Source organism: Elgaria multicarinata, chromosome 12, assembly GCF_023053635.1.
Source record: "Elgaria multicarinata webbii isolate HBS135686 ecotype San Diego chromosome 12, rElgMul1.1.pri, whole genome shotgun sequence".
Taxonomy (NCBI): domain Eukaryota; kingdom Metazoa; phylum Chordata; class Lepidosauria; order Squamata; family Anguidae; genus Elgaria; species Elgaria multicarinata.
Window position 1 is genome coordinate 24866863 of NC_086182.1, and position 22987 is coordinate 24889849.

Sequence of the window (22987 nt, forward strand, 5' to 3'; positions counted from 1 at the left end):
CAGGGAGACGAACAAATTCTGAGAGTTTTCCATGATGTAGAGACAGAGAGCCATTTTTTGTGACTCTGCTGTGGCATGTAAACTAGCTCTGAGAAGCATTCAATGGAGTGTGGCTCTTGTGACTATTACCAGTAGATTCACTGATAGAAGTGCACTCTCAGTGCTTTTGCACACCTCCAAACATTTTTGCTCAAAAGTAAATTGGCCCCTGCAGCCAAGAAATCAGAAGACATTTACTTCTTGGGAGGAGAGCAATGACAAATTTTGATAAAATAGTTAAGAGCAGAGACACCACACTGACAACAAAGGTCCGCATAGTTAAAGCAATGGTATTCCCCGTAGTAACCTATGGCTGCGAGAGCTGGACCATAAGGAAAGCTGAGCGAAGGAAGATAGATGCTTTTGAACTGTGGTGTTGGAGGAAAATTCTGAGAGTGCCTTGGACTGCAAGAAGACCAAACCAGTCCATACTCCAGGAAATAAAGCCAGACTGCTCACTTGAGGGAATGGTATTAAAGGCAAAACTGAAGTACTTTGGCCACATAATGAGAAGACAGGATACCCTGGAGAAGAGGCTGATGCTAGGGAAAGTGGAAGGCAAAAGGAAGAGGGCCCACCAACGGCAAGATGGATGGATGATATTCTGGAGGTGAGGGACTTGACCTTGGGGGAACTAGGGGTGGCGACGGCCGACAGAAAGCTCTGGCGTGGGCTGGTCCATGAAGTCACAAAGAGTCGGAAGCGACTGAACGAATAAACAAAAAAAAAAACGTGCATAGGATTGCACTGCACTAAGCTGGTGCTCTCTGGATGTGCTAGATCACAACTTCAATCAACCCCAGCCATAATGACCTGTGGATATGCTGGCTGGGGATTATGGAAGTTGCAGTCCAACACATCTTGGGAAAGGCTTGCTTGAAGTCAGCCAGGTGGCATCCTGACAGTTACATTTTGGACTTGCCTAGAGGAATGAATGAAGTTCAACCAAGTGAACTTCTGTCACTCTTCCGATTTTCCAGGCATGTAACACTCCACCATCGCCTGCTCTGCTGTGGCAGGGGCGTTCTGTACTTTAGCAAACTCATGCCATTGTGGCTGTCTGTTTCAGCACGATGCAGGCATTTTCTATATAAAATCAATTCTGCAAAAGGTTATGTCTCATCGTATTGCTAGGTTCCCACATCCTGCAGCAGCTGACTCCATTTCCCCTAACAATCACTTAATCTAAATCCCAGCTTCACCCGGGCTTTATAGGCCAAAGTCTCTCCATGTACAGGAGAAAAAAGCAAGCAGGGTCTGTTTCAGTTTAACTTTTGCCAACCTTGAAGGTTCGCCGTGAGCTGATGGGTTTGACTTTAGGAAATTGGGGGATGGGTGGAAGGAGGCCGTATCTCTTGTAACATTACAAGAATGTTTCTAACTCTGTAAACACACGCACACACCAAAGATGAATAGTTTCTGTTTTAAAAAACAAAACAAAACAAATATCTATTGGAAATATAAGCTTGCAGAACATATGCTTATTGATCAATTGGAGAAGACACTGCTTGAGTTGAATAACAACTTATTATTATTATTATTATTATTATTATTATTATTATTAATTATCATCATTATCATAATCATCTCTATACCACCCATTACCAGAAACTCTCTGTTCAGTTCACAACAATTCACAAGAAAATACAAAAACTACAACATTATAATGAATTTATAATACAACATTATAATAAAACATAGTCCAAAAAATTTAACGGTACAAATTTGAACAAATTAAATAGATAAAAACAATTGCTGAACATGATTTCAATAACAGACCTGCTCGATTATAATACTGCTTCTGATCCCAGTGGTAGCATATAGCCATCGGTGTGTGTGTGTCTATATGCTCTGTTTATCCTATCGTGGCTGCACAGTGACACTGCATTGTTTATATGACGCAGCAGTGAACTCTCAGCTACAGCAGGCTTTTTCTCCAAAACTGCACTTGTTAAAAGTGTTGATTTACTGCAATTTTTTCCTTTGCACCAAAGTCACCACGTTGTTTTTTCATGTGCCACTGATGGCCTTAGTTGGGGTTATACAAGTGGGCGAATTGGTAAGCATTCCCTCATCAGGGCAAGGGGTGGACTTAACAAGCCAAGTGGCCACCAGTCCACTGGGCTTGTAGCCCACTGTCTCTCATGCCATCTAATGTTATTGCTTCTGCTTCGCAGCAGCAATGCTGCAGGGTTTCGCGGGAATGAGATGCCGATGCCAACACAGTGGTGTAGCCATTCATGTTCCTCCACCCCACATCACTGGAAGCTGCTAAGAAAGATGAAGGGGGGGGGGAAGATATGATGTGGTTATATAGCTTTACAGGTAAGGGAACATACACATTAGGGGGAAGGGTGGGAGCTCAACTTGTGGATGCCGTTTTGGGTGTCATCCTCGTGTTTCCTGTAATGCGTCGCTTCAGCCTTGCTAGAGGATGTTATCTGATTCTACCGCTGTGCATTTAACCTCAGCCATCTGCCTTGGAGACAGATAGAAACACACACACACAAACAGCCCATGCCTAGGGGATTAAGGCTGAACTTTGCAGGTGCTGCTTTTGTCTGCGAAGCAGCCATCCACTTGAGCAGACTGCCTGCCCGGCTCTCACCCCTCCGAGCCGCCTCAGCCGTCCGAAGAGAAAACACGTTTGCAAGGTAGCAACAAAGCTCATCCAGCTCCAGCCCGGCTCCCATCTCCAGCTGAATAGTTATCTATTTAAAATAATAATAATAATAAAAGATTGTTTGAACAAAGCAAACACACTAACACAGAGCCTCCATCTGCAGGCAGTAAACATACACCCATAAACCTCACCCAAACGCTCGGGCTTCTTCTTTTCTAGATTCAGACAGGTGCTACCACTGTAAATAGAGGAAGGAAAGCAGAGAGAGAGAGGGGGGAGGGGGAGAGAGAGAGGGGGAGATCAGACTGTAAAAGTGACACTTCTATTTTAATTTTTTTATTTGGGTGTTTTTTTTTGGTAATTTATTGTAACTTCTGCCACTTAGGGGTGCAGTATTTATGAACAAAAGCACTAGGTGTTCTTGTAGAGCTCATTCAAAAGGCTATATTTTATTATTGTATTGACTCGCACACTATGTACAGGAAAGCTTATCCCAATTCCTCACCCCTGACAAAAAGGCTTATGGTCAATGAGACGAATTTCCTGCAAAATAAATAAATTAAATACTAGGAGTGCTTTAAAAAGTTGATGTTGGGGTGGGAGAACTCCCTTCTGAGACTGTTGAGAAACTAAGTCAGGGTGGTGGTGTATCCCACTGCCACTGCCATAAATTTATTCAATTTAAACCAGAAGAATGTATCATTAAATCAATAACAGCTTGGCTGTCGGTTCTTGAAATTAAGATTTACACAGTTTAGCAAATGGATCCCATATTTGCTCAAGCGGATTGGAGCAATTTACACTTTCTTCCAATATGGCTATCATATATGTACACTCTATTCTAGGTTTTCAATAACCAATGTGTGTGTGAGGACAGAAGTTTTTCTGGTCTAGAAGCCACATTATCAGAGGGATGAAGTGGTCTCCTGAATTGGCGAACTTCTATACACAGAAGGGCATTCCGCACAGGGGATGCACAGGGGAGACCAAATGCCAAGGAGTCACAAAACCTAGCTGTATGGCAGGAGTGGTCAACTTGTGGTCTCAAAATATTTGAAGGGCTACAGGCTTCCCACTCCTGTTTTATGGAGACCATAAACAGGGAGCAGGAATGACTGCTAAACCAGGATACATCTGTAGCATAGAGATGATTCCACATACACCCCATCCACACAATCTACACCAAGCAGGATATAACACTTTAAAAACTTTATGAAAACAGTATAAGTAATGTGTCCTGGGCCTGAACAGTTGTCATAACCATTATAAACCGTTATAAGCAGTAGTGTAGATCCTGCCCTGGTCTCAGCTACCACCCTAGCAGGTAGGTATGATATGTGTTCCTAGTTGGCCATTAATCAGAATTCACTGCCGGCAGCCAAGCCATGAATGAAGACAGTATCTGGTTCACAGCAGTACCATATGTAACTGTGGGATTGCTGAGGAACATGCTTAGGTTGTGTCTGGCTGCGTCCACATCAGTCTGTCTTGTGGTTCATGTGGCAGGTTCCTTTGGGATCTAGCCCAGCCTTCTCTGGACATTGGCTGAGATTCCACATTAGCAAGCATCCTAAACTTTCAAATGTACGGTATTTAGCGTCCTCAGTACAAATTGTCTTCAGCTGCCTTGTTGTTCTAATGATAATCATTCAGCGTTCCTGGCCGAAGAACAATTTTCTTAGAAATGAAATGAGGCTTCTCTTGTCTTTAAGTAGAATGATTTGGGCCTATCTGCTTATTTTGTTTTAATGGAAAAGAATCTGTTTCCATTTCCATGGCTTGGCAGCTTCATTAAGATATTGCAGCCATTCAAGGAACATAAGGAAATGGGAGACTTCACAAGTGCTTGTCTTTGGACAAGGTAGCCAGATGGCCTGGTAGTTTGAAAGTAGCAATCTATAACATGATTTATGTAACACGCTGAATCCAGAGTTCAGTATGAGAATGCAAAATGGAATGTAGTTTTTCTGAATGTGGTTAGATGCACCTTTAGGCTTTAGACCTAAGGAACTCCACTGGCTTTGTTTAAGGTTGGCTTTCGAGGTTCAAGCAAGAGAGATTTTGGGTGACTTGAGCTCCTCTTTTTATTCTTGCTGTAGAATGTGAAGAGTTAGTATTTGCACTTCTCACACTGGTCTGAGAGTTCTAGGACTGGGAAGAAACAAAGGCCTTAGCTAGACCTACCTGAAAGTCCGGGACGGAGGAGTGAAGATCTCGTGTTGTGATTAACGCAAGATACCTCCTCCGTTTACACGTTAGGGATGACGACTTCAGGAAGAGAGGCATTGCGCCCACCATTTTTAAAATTTTCTTAAAGGACTGGCAGTGCACGAACACTCGTGCGCTGAAGGTAAGGGTTATTTAAATTTAATTTGGTTTCCCTGCTCCCCCCACCCTAACCCCGATGGGCGCAGCTCTCGGCTCTGCGTGAGTAATCGTGCACAGCGGTGTCAAGCCTTGTCCAAACAGGCTACACGTTCTGCAGTCTCGGGCTCAGCCTGAGACCATGGAAAAAGCAGGCCCAAAGGGGAGGGCTAAATCCCAGAGCAAGGGAGGGATGATCCCTCCCTGATCCCGGGATCCCCTGTGTATCATGTGGATGCACAGGGACAATCCTGGGGTTTGACCCGGGATATAGCCTGGTCTAGCTAAGGCCAAAGATTCAACCCAAAATCCATGAAAATAATCCAGAAATTTCAATTAGAAGATGTTTTGTGAAATGGTCTCCTCCCCCAACTGCTTCTTTGAGTGATATATGTACATGGATTTGTGTGTAACCATAGCTATGAATACATATGGAATGCATACAACTTTCTAGCAATTATACATAGGTTTCAACAAAAACGACCAAATATCCCTGCCAAAAAAATGTATCCATTTGAAGGTGGTATCTCTATGCAACCTGTTCAAATACTGAAAACTCTGGGAAGTCTTCAAACCATTGCATTATAGGAGGTGAGAGTTTATCCTTCCAGTTTACAATGTCAGTCTTTTCACTGTCAAAAGAGCATGGATAATCCATTTACACTGACCATTGAAGCAGGTAAATAATTTTAAAGAACAGGTACATCAGTGAATATTAAAGACAGTTCTAGTACAACACTTACCTGTGTAATAGCATCCCACACTACTGCAGTACTAACTGTTAGGGCACATTAAACATTCCATATACCACTTTCATACAGCTATTTCTTGCTCTTTATTTCACATTATCCAAAATACCACAACAAATATCACTGTAGGTCCTACGAGGTATAAATGCACAAAAAGACAATAGTTTTACCATGCTGGGATTGCCATCATTGACGCAAAGTGTACATCTGCCCCTCAAAAGAAGCAACTACTGGACATTGACAAAACCTATATTTAAAACAAGCCTTAACTGTATTGCACCACCAGCAATTTATTAAAGAGATGTTGTTCCAGAGTCCAATAGTCACAAAACAAAAGTTTATGCTGAATAAGAAGCAGTCTAAAATCCATGGACACAACAGGTAATCCACTGATTGGCATGTGGTGGTGGTGCTCACAGCAGTTTTGCAAATTTCTACAGATCTAAAAGGTTTTGGGGATTAGGGAAATAGTGTACAAATGTTTTGTGAAGCATATCTGTAATTTATTCCCCCAATAAATGTATGCCTAGGGGCTACAGCTATTCCCATTTTATAGATGAAAACTGAGGCTGAGAAGTAGTGGCTGACCTACAGCCACCCAAGAACTCCAACTGTCAGGCTGGATTTCACCTCTGTATCCTGACATCTACCCGTCTGGACCATCCACTGAGGACCAGAACAGACATTACTTTATATACTTATCTAGTAGCTATGTCTTAAATGTTTACTGTAGGGTAGGTGTAGGAGCCCAGAGCTCCTCTATCCTCCTCTTGAGCCCGGTAAGGGACCAAGGGGGAGGGGGGGCCTTACCTGCCTCCGTCCGCGGTCTGTCGGCGTCTTCCTAGTTGAACCGCGGGCTCAATTGAAAACGCCGACAGACCGCGGACGGAGGCAGGTAAGGGAGAGGAGGGCGGGGGGGGGGGGTTACCGGGCGACAGCGACAGCGGCAAGGCCCGGTAAACCCCACTTACCTTTCCGGCGGAGCTCCAGATCGAGGCGAAGGATCCGCCTTCACCTCGATCCTCTTCGCCATGCTCCACCGGCCCCCCAATCCTCTTCGCCTCCGCCTTAAGGGCAGGCGAAGCCCCCCCGCTCCGCTTCTAATTCGCCGGTCTGATTAGAAGCGGAGCACATCCCTACTGGATATACAGATTTAAAGTAATGTCTTTTTTGGCCCTTCATTCTCAAATTTCATTCTCGGAAGCCGAAAATGGAAATAGTGTTACATTTGGAAAGGGACCATGCTAAAGACCTTTTCCTTAAGGAAAAAGAAATCCCCGTAAGCTCCGGTAATACGTTGATTTTTAAAACATCTTTTGTAAATACAGTAAGCCATCCTAACAGGTTGGTGTATTGTTTTGTTTAAAATACACACACACATACCATTGTTTTTTCCCTCTTACATTTTAACTGTCTTTCCCTCTGATTATATATCGTACGATATTTTTCATTTCTTTTCATGACAAAATGGCCTGAATCCATTTTAGCGCTTTTGCAACCGAAAGCCACACGCACATACTGATTTCTTTGGGGCTTGTTTTTATTATGATTCTGTGGTCCAAAGTAGGGGGTTTATGATTCTAGAGAGACAGTAGCTTGCTCTTATGGTGTGTGTGTTTTTTAAATATGTTTTCCTTTGAAATTCCGGAGTTAGTGTTGTGTCTGCTTTCTCCCTGACCCTCTTCGAAGGCAGCCGTGTGTTTTTTCACCAACAAGAGGGGGGGAAAGTGGGGGGAAAGAAAAAGAAACTCTCTGGAAACAAAGATTCGTTGTCTCTGAGCTGTAGCAGGCAGGAAACTCTACTCACAGGGGATCACGGCAGGCCAGTGCTGTCCCAGCGCTAGACTCCAGTTCTCTGAATTCAACCTGACAGCTTGTCTGGAGCACTTTCTAAGTAACCATTATCCTTCCTTTCCCCCTAGCAAAATAAGTGGGCTTCCCCCCTCCCTCTTTGCCTTGGGTGCACGGCAGGCAGTGTTATTGCACATGTGGGGGGGGGGTGTTATGAGCTGGCTGGGCTAAGTTTGAGCATTCAAAAAGATCTTAGAAGGGCCAGCCTGTGTTTCCTGATGGTTTGTTTCTGCATAACACGTGTGTGTGTGTGTGTGTGAGAGAGAGAGAGAGAGAGAGAGTCTAGCTTGCATTAGGTCTCTGTGTGCTACTCATGTGTATACCATGCAACAGTGCTCCAAGGTGCCTTTCTGCAGTTGTCCGTGCATGCTGCCATCCAGTGAGCCCACTGCACAAATGTGGAACTGGTGTGATGTAAAACAGAAGTGTTGGTGCAATGCAAAGCCAATGGTGAGGGTTGAGGGAGTTGTAGTCCATCAACAACTGGAGGGCCACATGTTCCCCATCCCTGGGGTACAGTACTGGGCTAAGATGGGGGGACGACTGGATTCTAATATTGACTCAACCATATAATTCAATCTACCAATGAAGGGAAGTAAATGGTGGGGTCCCACAGGGATCTGTGTTGGGACCAATGCTTTTCAACTTGTTCATAAATGATCTGGAATTAGGAGTGAGCAGAGAAGTGGTCACCAAACTAATTAAGGTGGTTCAAACAAAAAAGAGATTGTAAGGAGCTCCAAAAGGATTTCTCCAGACTGGGAGAATGGGCAACCTAGCGGCAAATGTGGGTCAATGTAAGCAAGTATAAAGGTGGTTCATGTTGTGGCAAAAAATTGAAACTTCAAGTATGATCTGATGGGATCTGAGCTAGTGGTGACCAAACAAGAAAAAAATCTAGGGGTCATGGTGGAAAGCTCAATGAAAATGTCAACCCAGTGTGTGGCTGCTATAAAAGAAGGGGGGAAGGCAGACAGCAGACTCCATTTTAGGCATAATTAGAAAATCAAATGAAAATAAAACTGCCAGTATCATACTACCTTTATACAAATATATGAGCCTCGTGTGGCGCAGAGCGGTAAAGCAGCAGTTTCTGCAGCTGAAACTCTCCCCACGGCCTGAGTTCAATCCCAGCGGAAGCTGGTTTCAGGCAGCCGGCTTGGGTCAACTCAGCCTTCCACCCTCCCGAGGTTGGTAAAATGAGTACCCAGTTAGCTGGGGGAAAGGTAGTAATGGTCGGGGAAGGCAATGGCAAACCACCCCGCTATAAGGCCTGCCAAGAAAACATCAGCGAAAGCTGGCGTCCCTCCAAGAGTAAGTAATGACTCAGTGCTTGCACGAGAGGTTCCTTTCCTTTCCTCTTATACAAATATATGGTGTGACCACACTTAGAATAGTGTTGACAGTTCTGGTCACCACATCTGGAAAAAATAATAATTGTACAGCTGGAAAAAAGTGCAGAAAAAGGACAACTAAAATGATCAAGGGGATGTAGCATCTCCCCTAAAAGGGAAGGTTACAACTGCTGGAATTGTTTAGCTTGGGGAAAAGGATGGTAAGATATGATAGAAGTGTATACAATTGTGTATGGTGTGGAGAATGTGGATAGGGAGACATTTTTCTCACTCTCTCAAAATATTAGAACCCGCGGTGATCCTATGAAGCTGATTGGTGGGAGATTCAGGATAGATAAGAGGAAGTACGTCTTCAAACAGCGCATAGTTAAACTATGGAATTTGCTACCATAAGTTGTAGTGATGGCCACTAATTTGGATGGCTTTCAAGGGGGTTAGACAAATTCCTGGAGGAGAAGGCTATCAATGGATACTAGTCCTGATGCTTCAATGCGACTTCTAGTATCAGAGGCAGTAAGCCTATGTACACCAGTTGCTGAGGAACATGGGTGGGAGGGTGCTGTTGCACTTGTGTCCTGCTTGTGGATTTCTTGTGGGCAGCCAGATGGCCACTGTTTGAACAGAATGCTGGACCAGATGGACCCCTGGTCCAATTCAGCATGGCTCGTCTTATGTTCTACTTTGTGTATTCTGACTACCAGTGACTATCAGGGTCTTCCCCCATCACCTGCTAATTGGATTCACTAGGGATTGAACTTGGGACCTTCTGCATGCAAAACATGTGCTCCACCACTGAACTATGGTACATACGCCTCACCCTCTTCTTTTTCTATCAAGATCCGCATTCGCTCAGGGGCCATATGCCGACATTGGCAGGGCAGAGTCCAAAGCGTTCCTCCCCCTTTTCTCTCATTCAGCCATCTCCTTCTCACCCTCCACTCCCCGCTTCCTCCCTGCCCAGTCAGTTGCTGGGGAAGGGACAAATCGCCCCTGCCAGATGTCTGAACTGATCCCTTGCAGAGGGCTTTTGAAATTCGGTCAAGAGCTGCATGAAATTAGGGTGAGGACTGCGTGTAGCCTGAGGGCTGCTAGTTGCCCACCCAACTTTAAAAGCCTGTCTCAGCAGAGGGAGAACCAACCAAGCAACCCGCAACCAGGCCAGTTTAAAATTGGGCCAGGCGGCAACCCTTAGAGGAGTGCAGAAACGCAGCGCCCTGCATCCTGTGCCTGTTGTCCTTCCAATAACGTTATCTGAAAAGTAAATAGTGTGGACTCAATATGGTTTAAACTTGATGGAGCTCCTGAGGAACAGTGTGGAATAAAGACACTGTCAACGCTTAACGATCGGGCTGGAAAACTGAGTCGCTGCAAGTCCTCCTGATGGGTGCTGTGCAAATCTTGCCTCTTGTGGCGCTCAGCATGTGAAAAACCAGCTGCTTTTCAGGAGCACATCGCTGCCAGGAGTTAGAGCCTAATGTCCTTAACAGCAGCTTCATTATGCCTCCCTCTCTCCTCGCTCTCCTTGCCAGGCGCTGGGTGGGGAAGCAGGCCGGGGGCCAGAAACGTTGCGGTAGGAGTGGGAATGCGCATTGTAAGTCGCTGCAAAGCAGCGCAGACCTAAAGTACAAGTCAGCTCAGATGGGCCGTGTGATTTAATGCGTTCAATCATTTTCTAAGGCAGTCAAAGTTTATTTTACTCGAATGAAAATATTAAGCTTGGGACCTGTGTAATCTGAAGGTTCCCCTTCTCTCACATGGACCTGATACAATGATGATCTTTGTTATTTGTTTGTGATTTTATTTTATTTTTATTTTATTTGTCTTTTAGCTGCCATGGGACAATAATGCTGATGGTGAGGTAGAACTTACTAAACGAATCGCTAAAGAAATGCCGCAGGCAGGGCCACCCACCAGGATCAGGCTTAGTTTTTCCTCCTCTTCCCATGAGTGGCCTTGTTGCCCACTCCCAAATACCTTTCTATAAGGCAAAAGGTCTAGAATGTCCGTACAGGAGCCTGATGGCTACACAGAGTCAGAACACTCATTTCAACTTGAAACCCTTTGGCAGTTTCCAAGTGCAGGCTGATACCCGAAATTAAGAAGAATTTTGAAAGGTTGTATTTTGAAACTGTAACACTACAGTGCAGGCTTACCAAATGAAACAGAATAGCAGTAGCTTCAGAACAAGAAAAAGGAAGTAGCCCTTCAAATGACACGTAAACTACAGTGCAACCCTATACATGTCTACTTGAAGTAACACCCACACCCATTAAGTTCAGAGGAACTTATTCTCAAAGGTAAAAGTGGATAGGGTTGCACCTAAGTTCTTGAACTGCAGCCTTCCCCCAACCTTGGGTCCTCCAGATGTGTTGGACTACAATTCCCATCACCCCTGCCAACATGACCCTAGGGATTGTGGGAGTTGTGGTCCAACACATCTAGAGGGCAATTTGGGGTATATTAATGGATTCCCATAAATTGCAATCAGCCATAGTAGCTAAGTAGACGGTATTGTTGTTGCTTTCAGTCTAATGTGCTGGGGGCAACAAAATGGAGTGGTATCTTTTTTTTTCCCTCTCACACAACCCTGTGAGGTGGGTTTGGCTGAAATAGGGTGACTAGACTGGCCCAAGGTCACCTAGTCAGTTTCATGGGCCATTTGAATGCAGGACTCCCTGCACCATGGCCCCTTTAACCACGACACCACCCTCTCCCAACCTGGATCCTTCCAGATGTTTTGAACTCCGGCTCCCATCAATACCTCCCTTCAGCCCCAAGCAGTGGTCATGGATGATTTTAGTTGGAATGCAAAATAGGAATCAGGGGGAAATTTATTCAGTTTGCATTTTAATGTAAACATATTTAATTTTCCCCTTTCAAACCACTACGCAACCCCAAATTCAGTGATCCTTCAAAATTTGCATTTCTCTTAATTTTGCAGAGTTGTCCAATCAAAAAACATGAACAACACAGCCAGTGCAGTATAGAGCCAGTGTGGTGTAGTGGTTAGAGTGTTGGACTGGAACTTGGGAGGCCTGGTTTCTAGTCCCCACTCAGCCATGAAGCTCACTGGGTAGCTTTGGGCCAGTCACTGATTCTCAGCTCTAACCTACTTCACAGGGTTGTTGTGAGGTTAAAATGGAGAGGAGAAGGATCGTGTACACTGCTTTGGACTCCCTAGAGGAGAGATCAGGATGACTATTTTCTTTGCTGCTTTGGCAGTATTCTAATTTATTATGCTTTTGTCTATATTTCCATTGTAATTGTATTTTTAAAGCACCAAACTTCTCCTTTTTTAAAATAAAAGCCAAGAAGCAAACAAGGAGACTTTTTAAAGCTGGTTGGATTATACAAGGCCATGCGGGATTTTCCACGAGATGATTTTGCACTCCTTGTCATTCCCAAAAACAATAGACAATGGAACATTCTGGCTTTAATTTGTTTGAGACATTAAAGACACTTTCCCTACATCCCCAAGATAGTTTCTGAGCATGACTAATTGTAAACTGGACTTGCAATGCTGCCTTTAAGGCTATCTTGTCTGCTCATGGGAAAATGTTGGACTCATTTTCATTTTTGTAAAAAGTTCTGGCTTGTTTCTTGTTGAGCTAGACCATGGTTCTCCCTGCCTCTCTTTCTGGCATTAGTCTTTAGGCCTGTGTCTACTCATTCAAGAATATCTATTAGTTTCAGATGATGTTGATTCAGAGTCGTTATCCTAAAGGCAAAATTCTTGTTTGCTTCGTAGGAAATTTTGGGATGCTTTTGTTTGTGTCTTTGTTTAATAGAACTGTTGGGTTGGACGGGATCAAAGCTATCAGATCCACACATTCTGTTTTCAGCTCTACATTTCTAAAGGTGCAACCTCATGTTCACTTGCTTGAGAGAAGGGATGGATGAATCCATCTATTTCACTTTCTATAACAATTGCTTTTGTTTGAAAGCAAGTTCATTCTGCCCTGTTTTGGCATCAGTATGCAAATGGCTTTTTAAAGATCCACATGGAAATGTGTGTACATTTTTGCAGGCAATTTCCCCTAATAGACATATTGGGGGGCAGGGAGGACTTTCCCCTAAATCAGGGATGGGGAACATGTGTATTGGAGAACTGCATTGCAACATTTGGAGAAGTGCAAAAGGATGGTTCATATTAAAATGCAAACCGAATGAATTTTGCCCACATCCCTGCTTGAGAGTAAGCCCTATTGAGAAAAAACAGAGTTACTTTTAAGTAAAGGTAAGTAGGATTGGGCTGCCTGTCCTTATTAGAACATAAGAACATATGAAGAGCCATGCTGGATCAGATCAAGGACCCTCTAGTCCAGCACTCTGTTCACATAGTGGTCAATCAGCTGTTGTCCAGCAACCCACGAGCAGGACATAGTGCAACAACATCCTCCCACCCATGTTCCCCAGCAACTGGTGCACACAGGCTTACTGCCTCTGATACTGGAGGTCGCACATAGCCATCAGGACTAATAGCCCTTCATAGCCTTCTCCTCCAGGAATTTATCCATCCCACTTTTAAAGCCATTCAAATTAGTGGCCGTCACTACATCTTGTGGTATAGTGAAATCCATAGTTTCACTATGTGCTGCATGAAGAAGTCCTTCCTTTATCTGTCCTGAATCTCCCACCAATCAACTTCCTTGGAAGATCCCAAGATCCTAAGTAAGCACATTGCCCTTGATCTGATGGATCCGGTCTTCTTTTTTTAATGTTTCATTTTATGCAACTCTTAAAAGACAGGGCTTGTACATTACCCTCAAGGCATCTGTCCTAATACCTACTTATAAATTCCAGCATGTAACTCCTCTGCTGAGAGAACTGCACTGGCTGCCTATTCGCTACCGGGCCAGGTTTAAGGTTCTTGTACTTGTGTACAAAGCCCTAAACAACTTGGGACCAGGATACCTGAGAGAGCGCCTTCTCCCTTACCAACCTGCCCGGTCACTGAGGTCATCCGAGGGCCTGCTCCTGGTGGTTCCACCTAGATCCATCTTACGATTGGAATCCACCAGGGGAAGAGCCTTCAGCGTGGTGGACCCCTCCTGTGGAACTCCCTGCCTCTGGAGGTCAGGCAGGCGCCAACCTTGTACTCCTTTCGGCGCCTCCTGAAAACATCTTTATTCCAACAAGCCTTTCTCTAACATGCAGCCTTGGATTACTGTTATTGCTTCTTTTAAATTTTGTTTTAACTGTTTTTATTCTGTTTTTTATTTTCATTTTACCTTGTACACCGCTCCAAAAATTTTCAATGGAGAGCGGTATATAAATATTCTAAATAAATAAATAATAATAAATTCCCTTTTCACCCACTTCCACCTCCGTGACTTAGGGGCCGAAATGAAAGTTGTGGGTTCGTCTCACCCAATATCACCTCTGTAAAATGAATGAATTAGGTTGGGGTAGAAAAAATACATAAAATAATTGGTATGTGATACAGTATTCACTTACCAGTAATGGAGAACAACAGTGAGGTTAGACTATTGCCCTCATCACTTGCAGTTTTATTGCTGAGTAGCGCTTTTTATTGTTGTGTAGTTTTATTGTCATATTTTATTATTGGCCCCGTTCAGACAACACGCTAAACCATGCTGCTTAACCACAAAATGCATTCCATTAACCATTTTGTGGTTAAGCAGCATGGTTTAGCGTGTTGTCTGAACAGGGCTATTGCCTTGATGATGTTCCCCGCTTTGAACTTGGTGGAAAGTGGTATATAAATCTATTAAATACATACATAAATAAATAACCTTTGCACCATAGTGTATTGAGACTGTCTTGGGATGGGCCTTGTCATCCTTAGGAAGCACAAATTCATGGTGGATAGTCCATCAATGGGTCTTTGCAATGAATGCTACTTGGAACCTCTTTTTTGGAGACACAACACACCATCAAATTCCAGTTCTTGTCATTGAGCTTCTCAGAGATACCTGGTTGGCCACAGTGGGGAGCTGACTAGAGAAATCTTCCATTTGGTGCATAAGGCACCAAATTTCCATTGTAGGACCATGGAAATACTTCCAGAGCTGTCCTCTTGTAGGACTGTGGAAATAGTTTCGCAAGAAACCGAATGCCAATCTAGTCCAAGCACAATGTTTTATATAAATACATCAACAGATGCTCGATCACTCTTTTCCCTGAAAACTTCCAAGGAAGGAAATTACAAAATATACTGAGTCAGCTTATTCCATTAGTGAACGACTCCTGCAGCAATGTACAAACCGTATTGTACCAAGAAATTCACCAAATACAAAGAAAGAAAAACATGTGAAATCCTGAGACCATAAAAATGTTGACCACTGTTGACAAACTAACACCACCAAGGAATAAAAGAAGACAGGGATGATGGCTCCAGAAAGAACGTTGGAGAAATAGGATAAGTGAAATAAAGCCTGTAAGTGATAAAAATGGCCATCATTTGACATAGCCATGGGTGTATGAACATAAGAAGAGCCATGACAGATCAGACCAAGGATTTATCTCATCTGTTCACAAACTGGCCAACCAGCCTGTTGTCCACATGTTTTTTAAAAGGTTCCATTCACTGCCATGGCATGTCTGATCCATGTTGAAGCCTATCATGGCTGCATTATGCCTTCATGCTTGTGCTGAAATATGCCAACCTGAGCAATCACTTCATCCCTCTATTCATTTCAGATACTGTTGGTCTCCCTGGACCCCAATTAAGTTTGAGATGTATTAGAGCACCCTGAAGCTAGTGCTGATGTAGTCAATCTCTCATTCAGGATAAAATGAGTTTGCTGCAGTGTATCCAGAGTGACCATTTCTGCATTGCCGAAAAAGAGAAAATGCATCACCAAAAAGAGGATGAAAAAGAGACCAATTTGAATAACATCTACATATGCATATTTTTGTGTGTGTGCATGTGCAAATTTAGAAAGAATTATGATTTAATTAGAAATGCAATGCCTTTGACCGTAGTGGGGAAGACACGCATGCCTACTCAGCCTGCTGTTCAGATGCTCACTGTTGATGTGGTAATTCTAGGCCCCTTCTCTCCCTTCTTATACTTCTTTATCTTTAAACCAGACTGGAACTGGACAGCCCATCAAATAAAGGACACCTTCAAACAGCTTTCCAAAATAGAATATTGTCCTCCACAAAGTAGGACACCTGCCCACCTGTGCACGTCACATGTAGATATTTCTTAGCCATTGACAAGCACCAATCATTCTTTTCTTACTTCCTTGCCTCCGTGGCCTGGTGTGAATATAACCGCTCCCCTTCTTTTCTTTTGTTGCTCTTTTTATTATTATTAGATGCCTCCTATGATGCAGTTAGGAGATCGGGATGGGGCAATAACATGAATTCCAGTCACAACAAAAGTAAGTCAGTGTGTTATGCCTTTTGCTTAGATTGGCTGGCAAATACTTTTTAAGAGAAGCCGTGTTTTGAATTGAATAATTGCTGCAAGGTGAGCAACAATGTAAATAATTTATTTTATTAACATTGGGAGCAAGCATTCCTATGGTCCATGGGATGAGCATTCCAAGGGCATAGCATTGTCCCTGGAAGGCTCCTCCCCTGCCCACCTGCAGCTGGCATGGAAAGAACCATGTCGGTTGTCCTCCAAAGCCAGAAAAGTGACCTTCTAGGAGGAGCAAAGGGGATGTTCTGGTGGGTGGGGAGAGGAGACAGGAGAGGCCAGGATATGAGTTATCCCAAGCCTCTCCCAGTCTCCTTCCCTCCACCTCCTGTCCTGCATTGGATGATCAGGCTTCCAATAACCAAGGGTGCAATCAATAGGATTGTGTCTGAAGCCATTCTGATCTCCTTTTGAAGCGAATTTTAAATAAAGGCTGTGCTCACTAGCTCCTCCCACACGGTAGAGGGGTTCTTTAACCCTGTCTACCCCAAATTAAACAGCAGCAAGGCCTTGGCAGACTATTTCCTTTAGACAACTCAGGACCTGCCATCATTTGTACTTTATGAATGGAAGTGATCAGTTGAGATACATTAAGAGTAGAATGGTTGCTTAGTCCCCGTTGCTGTTTGTAGTGAAAGGGAATGGGGTTAAATTAGGGTGACCATATTTTGGAAACCAAAAAGGAGGACAACATGGTCGTCAAGTTAAAATTATTTAAAAATAATAATTTTAGAACCTCAAACTTTTTTTAAAAAAATCCTAAAACTTAGTGGATGGACAGATCTGTTTCAAATTTGGTATGACTAAAGCCCTTCCTAAGAGCTATCATGGTGCCAAGTTTCATATCTTTATCTTAAAAAATGACAGAGTTATAAGCATTTTTGTTAATTCCCATTAGAGCTGCTCTTTGGAAAAATCCGGATTTCCCCTCCCCCTCCCGGATTTGTCATCAAAAACCCAGGCAAATCCAGTCGTATGGTCACCCTAGTTAAATGATGCCTCTTATCCTGTATTTTAAATAAATTTAAAGCCACTCCGAGAACCTTGGTTAGTCAATGGGTATTGATATTGGAAATAAGTAATAAAGACTCTTTCTCAGAGCCCTTTGATAGCCTCACCTTGGGAGAAAACTGCAAAGGTGCAATGTAGAGTAAATGTGTGAAGGAGTTTCATTGGGATGAGCTCTGCCAACAACCACACATGAAGCCTTTTGCGGCTGTGTTCCACTTGATTAACCTTAACTTGCATACATTGGTGTTGGGTAGAGATGGGCAAACGTTTCCCCACTCAAATTTGGGTTGACTTGGAAATAATCCAAGCTCATTGGAAAGAACTTGAATCATTTCCCAAGCCGATCCAAGGGTGGTTTGGGGAATGGGAGGCTAGCAAGGAGGGCGTTTGGAGGGACAAAGAAGGGCAGCAGTGGAGGATAATGGAAGCTGAGAATTCTTCTCTGGCTTGGATTTTCATGCAAGATGAAGAAGAATCCATGGGGTCATAAAACTCACCTCTCCTTTGAAGTGGGATTTTATGAGCTTCCAAAGAACCTTCACGAGCCTATCTTGTGAGACCTTAATCAGCATCTTTACTATTGACGAACATGAGCTGAATTGGTTTTAAATAACACTGTAAAGATTATTTTGACATGGATGTTGTACTTTGCCCATCTCCTTTCTTTCTCCTCTGATCTAAAATGTCCCCATTTCTCTGTTATTACTAGGTCCTCCTCTGGGAGGAACGCAAAATGTGAGCAAAAATGTAGAGCAGCAGCGATCCCAGCCAGGTAATTGCATCAGATTCAGTGTCATCGACTTCAGAGAATGACTAATGTCTGTGCATATATCTGTTTAGTCTAGCTAGCAAATTGAGCTGGCAGAGAAGGAGGTAGCTAGGACCCAGGAAAGCCAGAACTGTCTCTAGATCTCTTGGGATGGGTCAATAGAGGATGGATGGATGGATGGATGGATGGAGAGAGAGAGAGAGAGATCCTGTAGAGCTCAGCTGGCTAGGGCAAGGGTGTTTAGTTTAGTTTATCTTACATGTTTAACCTGGTACTTTCCAGATGTTTTGGGCTACAACTTCCATAGCCACAAGCATCTGGAAGATACAAGGTAAAACATATAAGATAAACACTGAAAGAGCAGAATGAAGTGACCTCTTCTTTCTCATGTTGAGTGGTTAGTTATGTGGGGGTTCAATGTGGGGAGGGACACAGCTCAGTGGTAGTGCACAAGCTTTGCATGCAGACTTTCCAGTATGTGTCAGAGCACAGATGATGTTATGGTCACATTGGGGCAAAAATAATAATATTGGAGCTATGTTACCCTGTCTCTGTGCAGTAGGTAGAATGATGTCTTGTTTTTTCTCTCTCTCTCTTGTTCCCTTTCCTTAGATCCCTATCAGATTTTAGGACCCACCAGCAGCCGTTTAGCCAATCCAGGTGAGTCTACTTGGATCAAGAGGTTACCAACCCATGGGCTAGCTCTGTCTCTCCAGCTTTTAGCTCAAAGTCAAGACTTTTTTTTTTATTTGTACAGACATTTTAAATTGTTTTTATGACTGCCCTCTGCAGTTTTATTAAATGTTATGTTGTTTTATGAAATTTATTTATGTACTCTCTCATTATTGTACTCCACACTGGTATCTCTTAGGATGAAGGGTGGTCTAGACATTTAATAAAGAAATAAAGAAATACTTACGGCTCTTCTCACATATAGTGGCTACTATTCCATTCCTTGCTGTGTTTCCTTCCAATGAAACATTCACAAAATATTATAATCACATGGTGTTTCACTTTAAGAGCACTGGAATTCTGTACAAGGGGGTATTATTGTTAGCTGAAACTTTTTGCATGTGTGCAAAATTCATTTTGGAGAGTCTGCTAGTCTGGTGAACCGCGACAGCCGGCCTGCAGTCAGAATGTTGATAAAGAGTGACGAACAGCATGAATCAGCTGATATAGAATGTCACAACCTATTCTCTCCATCCTCTTCCAGGGAGTGGGCAAATCCAGTTATGGCAGTTCCTCCTTGAGCTGCTGTCAGACAGCTCCAATGCAAGCTGCATCACGTGGGAAGGAACCAATGGGGAATTCAAGATGACGGACCCTGACGAGGTGGCCAGGCGCTGGGGAGAACGCAAGAGCAAACCCAACATGAATTACGACAAGCTGAGCCGAGCCCTCCGGTATTACTATGACAAGAACATTATGACCAAAGTTCATGGCAAGAGGTATGCTTATAAATTTGACTTTCATGGCATCGCCCAAGCTCTTCAGCCTCACCCGACTGAGTCATCAATGTACAAATATCCTTCAGATCTTTCATACATGCCTTCATATCACACGCACCAGCAGAAAGTGAACTTTGTGCCTCCACACCCTTCCTCTATGCCCGTCACTTCTTCTAGTTTCTTTGGAGCTGCATCGCCATATTGGACATCCCCTACAGGAAGTATTTACCCAAATCCCAATGTGCCACGCCATGCTAACTCCCATATGCCATCACACCTGGGCAGCTACTACTAGATGCTTTTCATCTTTGGTGCCCTTTCTCGGTTTGATTGGATGCTCTCTTCCATTCTTGGATATCTCTGGACTTTTTGATAGACATTCACCTTTTAGTCGGGGAGAAAGCTGAAAAACTGGATATTATTATTATTATTTTTATTATAATTATTATTGGAATAAACTTTTTTATTTTTGTAACCCTGCTTCTTCTGTCTTGAATGGCAGATGATTCTCCGATGGGCCAGTATTGTATGTTTTATTTTGGTTCTAAGCCTTATATCCTCGATAGGAATAACTCAACTGCTTTACGGACTGTGCAGTGATTATCACTTCAGATCTTAGACAAAGCATTGTCAAGTCCAAGGCTTTTTGGAAGAAGAAAACAAGACCAAGACCTCTGAGTCTATGAAGATTAATGTTTGTTTGTTCCAGACTAATGACAATGACAGGTTCTTTTCCAGTTTTTGGAGAGGAGAAGAAAGTTCAAATACTATGGGAACCTGATTTGGAGAAACCAACTGGAATCTTAGCTTTAAAGCCAAACAAGGCTTGTCTTTTTTCACCCAACTGGAAAAAAAGGAAAGAAATGTGTGTGTATGTGTGTATGTATGTATGTATGTATGTGTACACACACACACACACACACACACACACACACACACACAATTAAGGGCATTGAAAGGACGTTTCGAGAATGTGCATTGTGTTATACGGTTTTATTAATATCTCTGGAAACATCCAAGACAAGAAAAAAAAGTTATAATGCATCAAGGACAGCTATTCTTATGAATGAGAAATGGAACTAATATAAACGACAGCAAATCCCCAAACTTTGCCAGAGTTCTGGGAGTTGCAAAAACATAACCGATTCACAAACGCTGTGCGTTTGTCAGACTGCTACTCAGAGGGTCAACCAAGTCAGAAGGCAACTTACTGTATAAATTATGCAGAGTTATGTTTTTATCTATATCTCACAGTATTGAAAAGGATGAAAACTAAAACGAGTTGACCTCGGTCACAAATGCAATTATTTTTTACTATCAAATCCATTGTTGTTGTTGTTTTTAACATGTACATCTTTTCAATCTGTACATTTGGGTTGCAGCTTTGTATTTTTTTGGCTAATAAAATAAACTTTTTTTAAAAAGGAAAATGTATATAATGTGTCTGTTGGGAAAAACAAATGAACAACCCCACAGTTTTGAAACGAACAAGGGTTATATCCAGAAACTAAGGGTGAATCTACACTACAAATGTAAATGTTCAACTGTAATAGTTGGGAATTAAATTTCATAAGGGGAGCTGAGACTGCTGTTTAAAAGCATATCTAATTCCCCACACAAACAAGACTTTCCAGGGGTTTCTGGAGAGAGTAAGTGCCTATTTAAGGGTGCAATCCTAAACATTGGGGGGGGGATCCTACAACTTCCGGCATTCCCCAACCAGGACTTTTTTTTCTGTCTACAGATGTTTAAGATTGCACCCTTAACTATTTTTAAATTCATAATGTAGATACATCCCTAGACACTCTGGGCAATTAAAATAAAATTCTTGTTCCTCTTCCAGTTTATTTCTAATTAATGTTTGTTACCCAATATGTGTGATTAACTCCAAAAATGTGTAAAAGAAGAAAAGGTTTTGATTAACTAGAGTTGGATTCCAGTGCAAGAGGATCAATACTCTCTCTCTCTCTCTCTCTCTCTCTCTCTCTCTCTCTGTGCACTCTGTCTTCTATGGTCTGACCTGCTGAGCACAACTGCTAGGCCTGGACATGGACTTGATATCATCACAAACTCTTTCTGGGTTGTGATTTTCTTAGAATGGAAAAGTGTTGTGATTTTCTGACTGATCTGGTTGTAGCCCAAATGTACATGTTTTCTTTCCTCCCTCCATCCTTCCCATGATTTAACCCAGGGCAAAACCACATATGTTTGTCATTTAAAGTAAGCATCCATCATTTGAAAACTAGAGTCTTGCATCTCCATAGCAAATGCAAACTCATTAGCGAATTAGTTGACTTAAACCTGGCAGTTCTCAAACTCTGTTCCAGAGAACCGTGGGGTTCCTCAAAAACTTAGCATGAGTTCCTGTGTGAGAAAGATTAGTGGGTGGGGGTGGAGTGGGCCGGACCATAGCTCAGTATTACAGCAAATGCTTTGTGTGCATAAGACTGCATGTTCCATCCTTAGTATCACCAGTCAAAAGCATCAGGTGATGGGGAAGATCTCTCTGCCTGATATTTTGGAGAACTGCTTGTAGTCAGATTAGACAATACTGAGATGGATGATAGTCTGGCCTGGTATAAGACAGCATCCTATGGTCCTAACAGTGGACAAGCTTCCATGAAACATAGCTTCTCTACCTCTATATGCCATCTATTTGAATGCACAATTGAATGGGAGGATTGAGCGTGTTCCATGTTGAGTATGTGCCCTATTACGTAGAGCAATGGAGGGGCCCTGGAGTCTTAAACCAGAGATTGACAACCTGTTGCCTTCCAAACCTCTTATACTACATCTTCCATTAGCCCCAGCTAGCATGACCAATGGTCAGGGATTATGGGAATTACAGTCCAAAACATCTGGAGGGCACCAGATTGTGCCTACTCTTTCTCAGCAGTACCCCTGCGTTAATGCCTTATACAGGGAAAAGATCGGTCGAGCATCTGTTGATGCATTTATATAAAATGTTGTGCTTGGCCTAGATTGGCATTCAGATTTTCGTGCAACTAGTTCCATGGTCCTACAAGAGGAGAGCATGGGAACATAAGAAGAGCCATATGCACCAAATGGAAGATTCCTCTAGTCCAGCATTCAGCTTCCCACTGTGGCCAACTGGATACCTCTGAGAAGCCCAATGACAACAACTGGTATTGGGTGGTGTGCTGGAACAAAGAGGTTCCAAACAGGCATCATTACTAAGAGCCATTGAATGCTTCCCAGAATCCTCTGCAGCACACTGACGTCCCAGGCAGATGTGCAGGAATTTCTTCTTGTGAAATGTAGAAAAGGTTCCCTGCAGATGTAATTTGCAAACCACAGGAGATAGCCTGTTAATAAGCTATCTGATCCTACAAAAGTCAGCAGGAATCAGGCCTCAAGACAA

General features: G+C 43.0%; 1 protein-coding gene across 3 annotated transcripts in view; it reads left to right on the forward strand.

Annotated features, from left to right (window-relative positions):
• The window catches only part of FLI1 (Fli-1 proto-oncogene, ETS transcription factor), a 117555-nt gene extending 96527 nt beyond the window's left edge, over window positions 1-21028 (forward strand). For 2 of the 3 annotated variants that reach the window (XR_010026035.1, XR_010026034.1), the window contains exons 6-10: window positions 16268-16333; window positions 18095-18157; window positions 18767-18814; window positions 19371-20484; window positions 20554-21028. Coding sequence is in view for 1 of the 3 variants with exons in the window: in XM_063139125.1 (XP_062995195.1) it covers window positions 16268-16333; window positions 18095-18157; window positions 18767-18814; window positions 19371-19900 (707 nt within the window). In the remaining 2 variants the exon portion in view is untranslated. Of the gene's footprint in view, window positions 1-16267; window positions 16334-18094; window positions 18158-18766; window positions 18815-19370 lie in introns of all 3 variants that reach the window. The other variant, XM_063139125.1, reaches the window with a different exon arrangement.
• Window positions 21029-22987: the final 1959 nt, after the last annotated feature.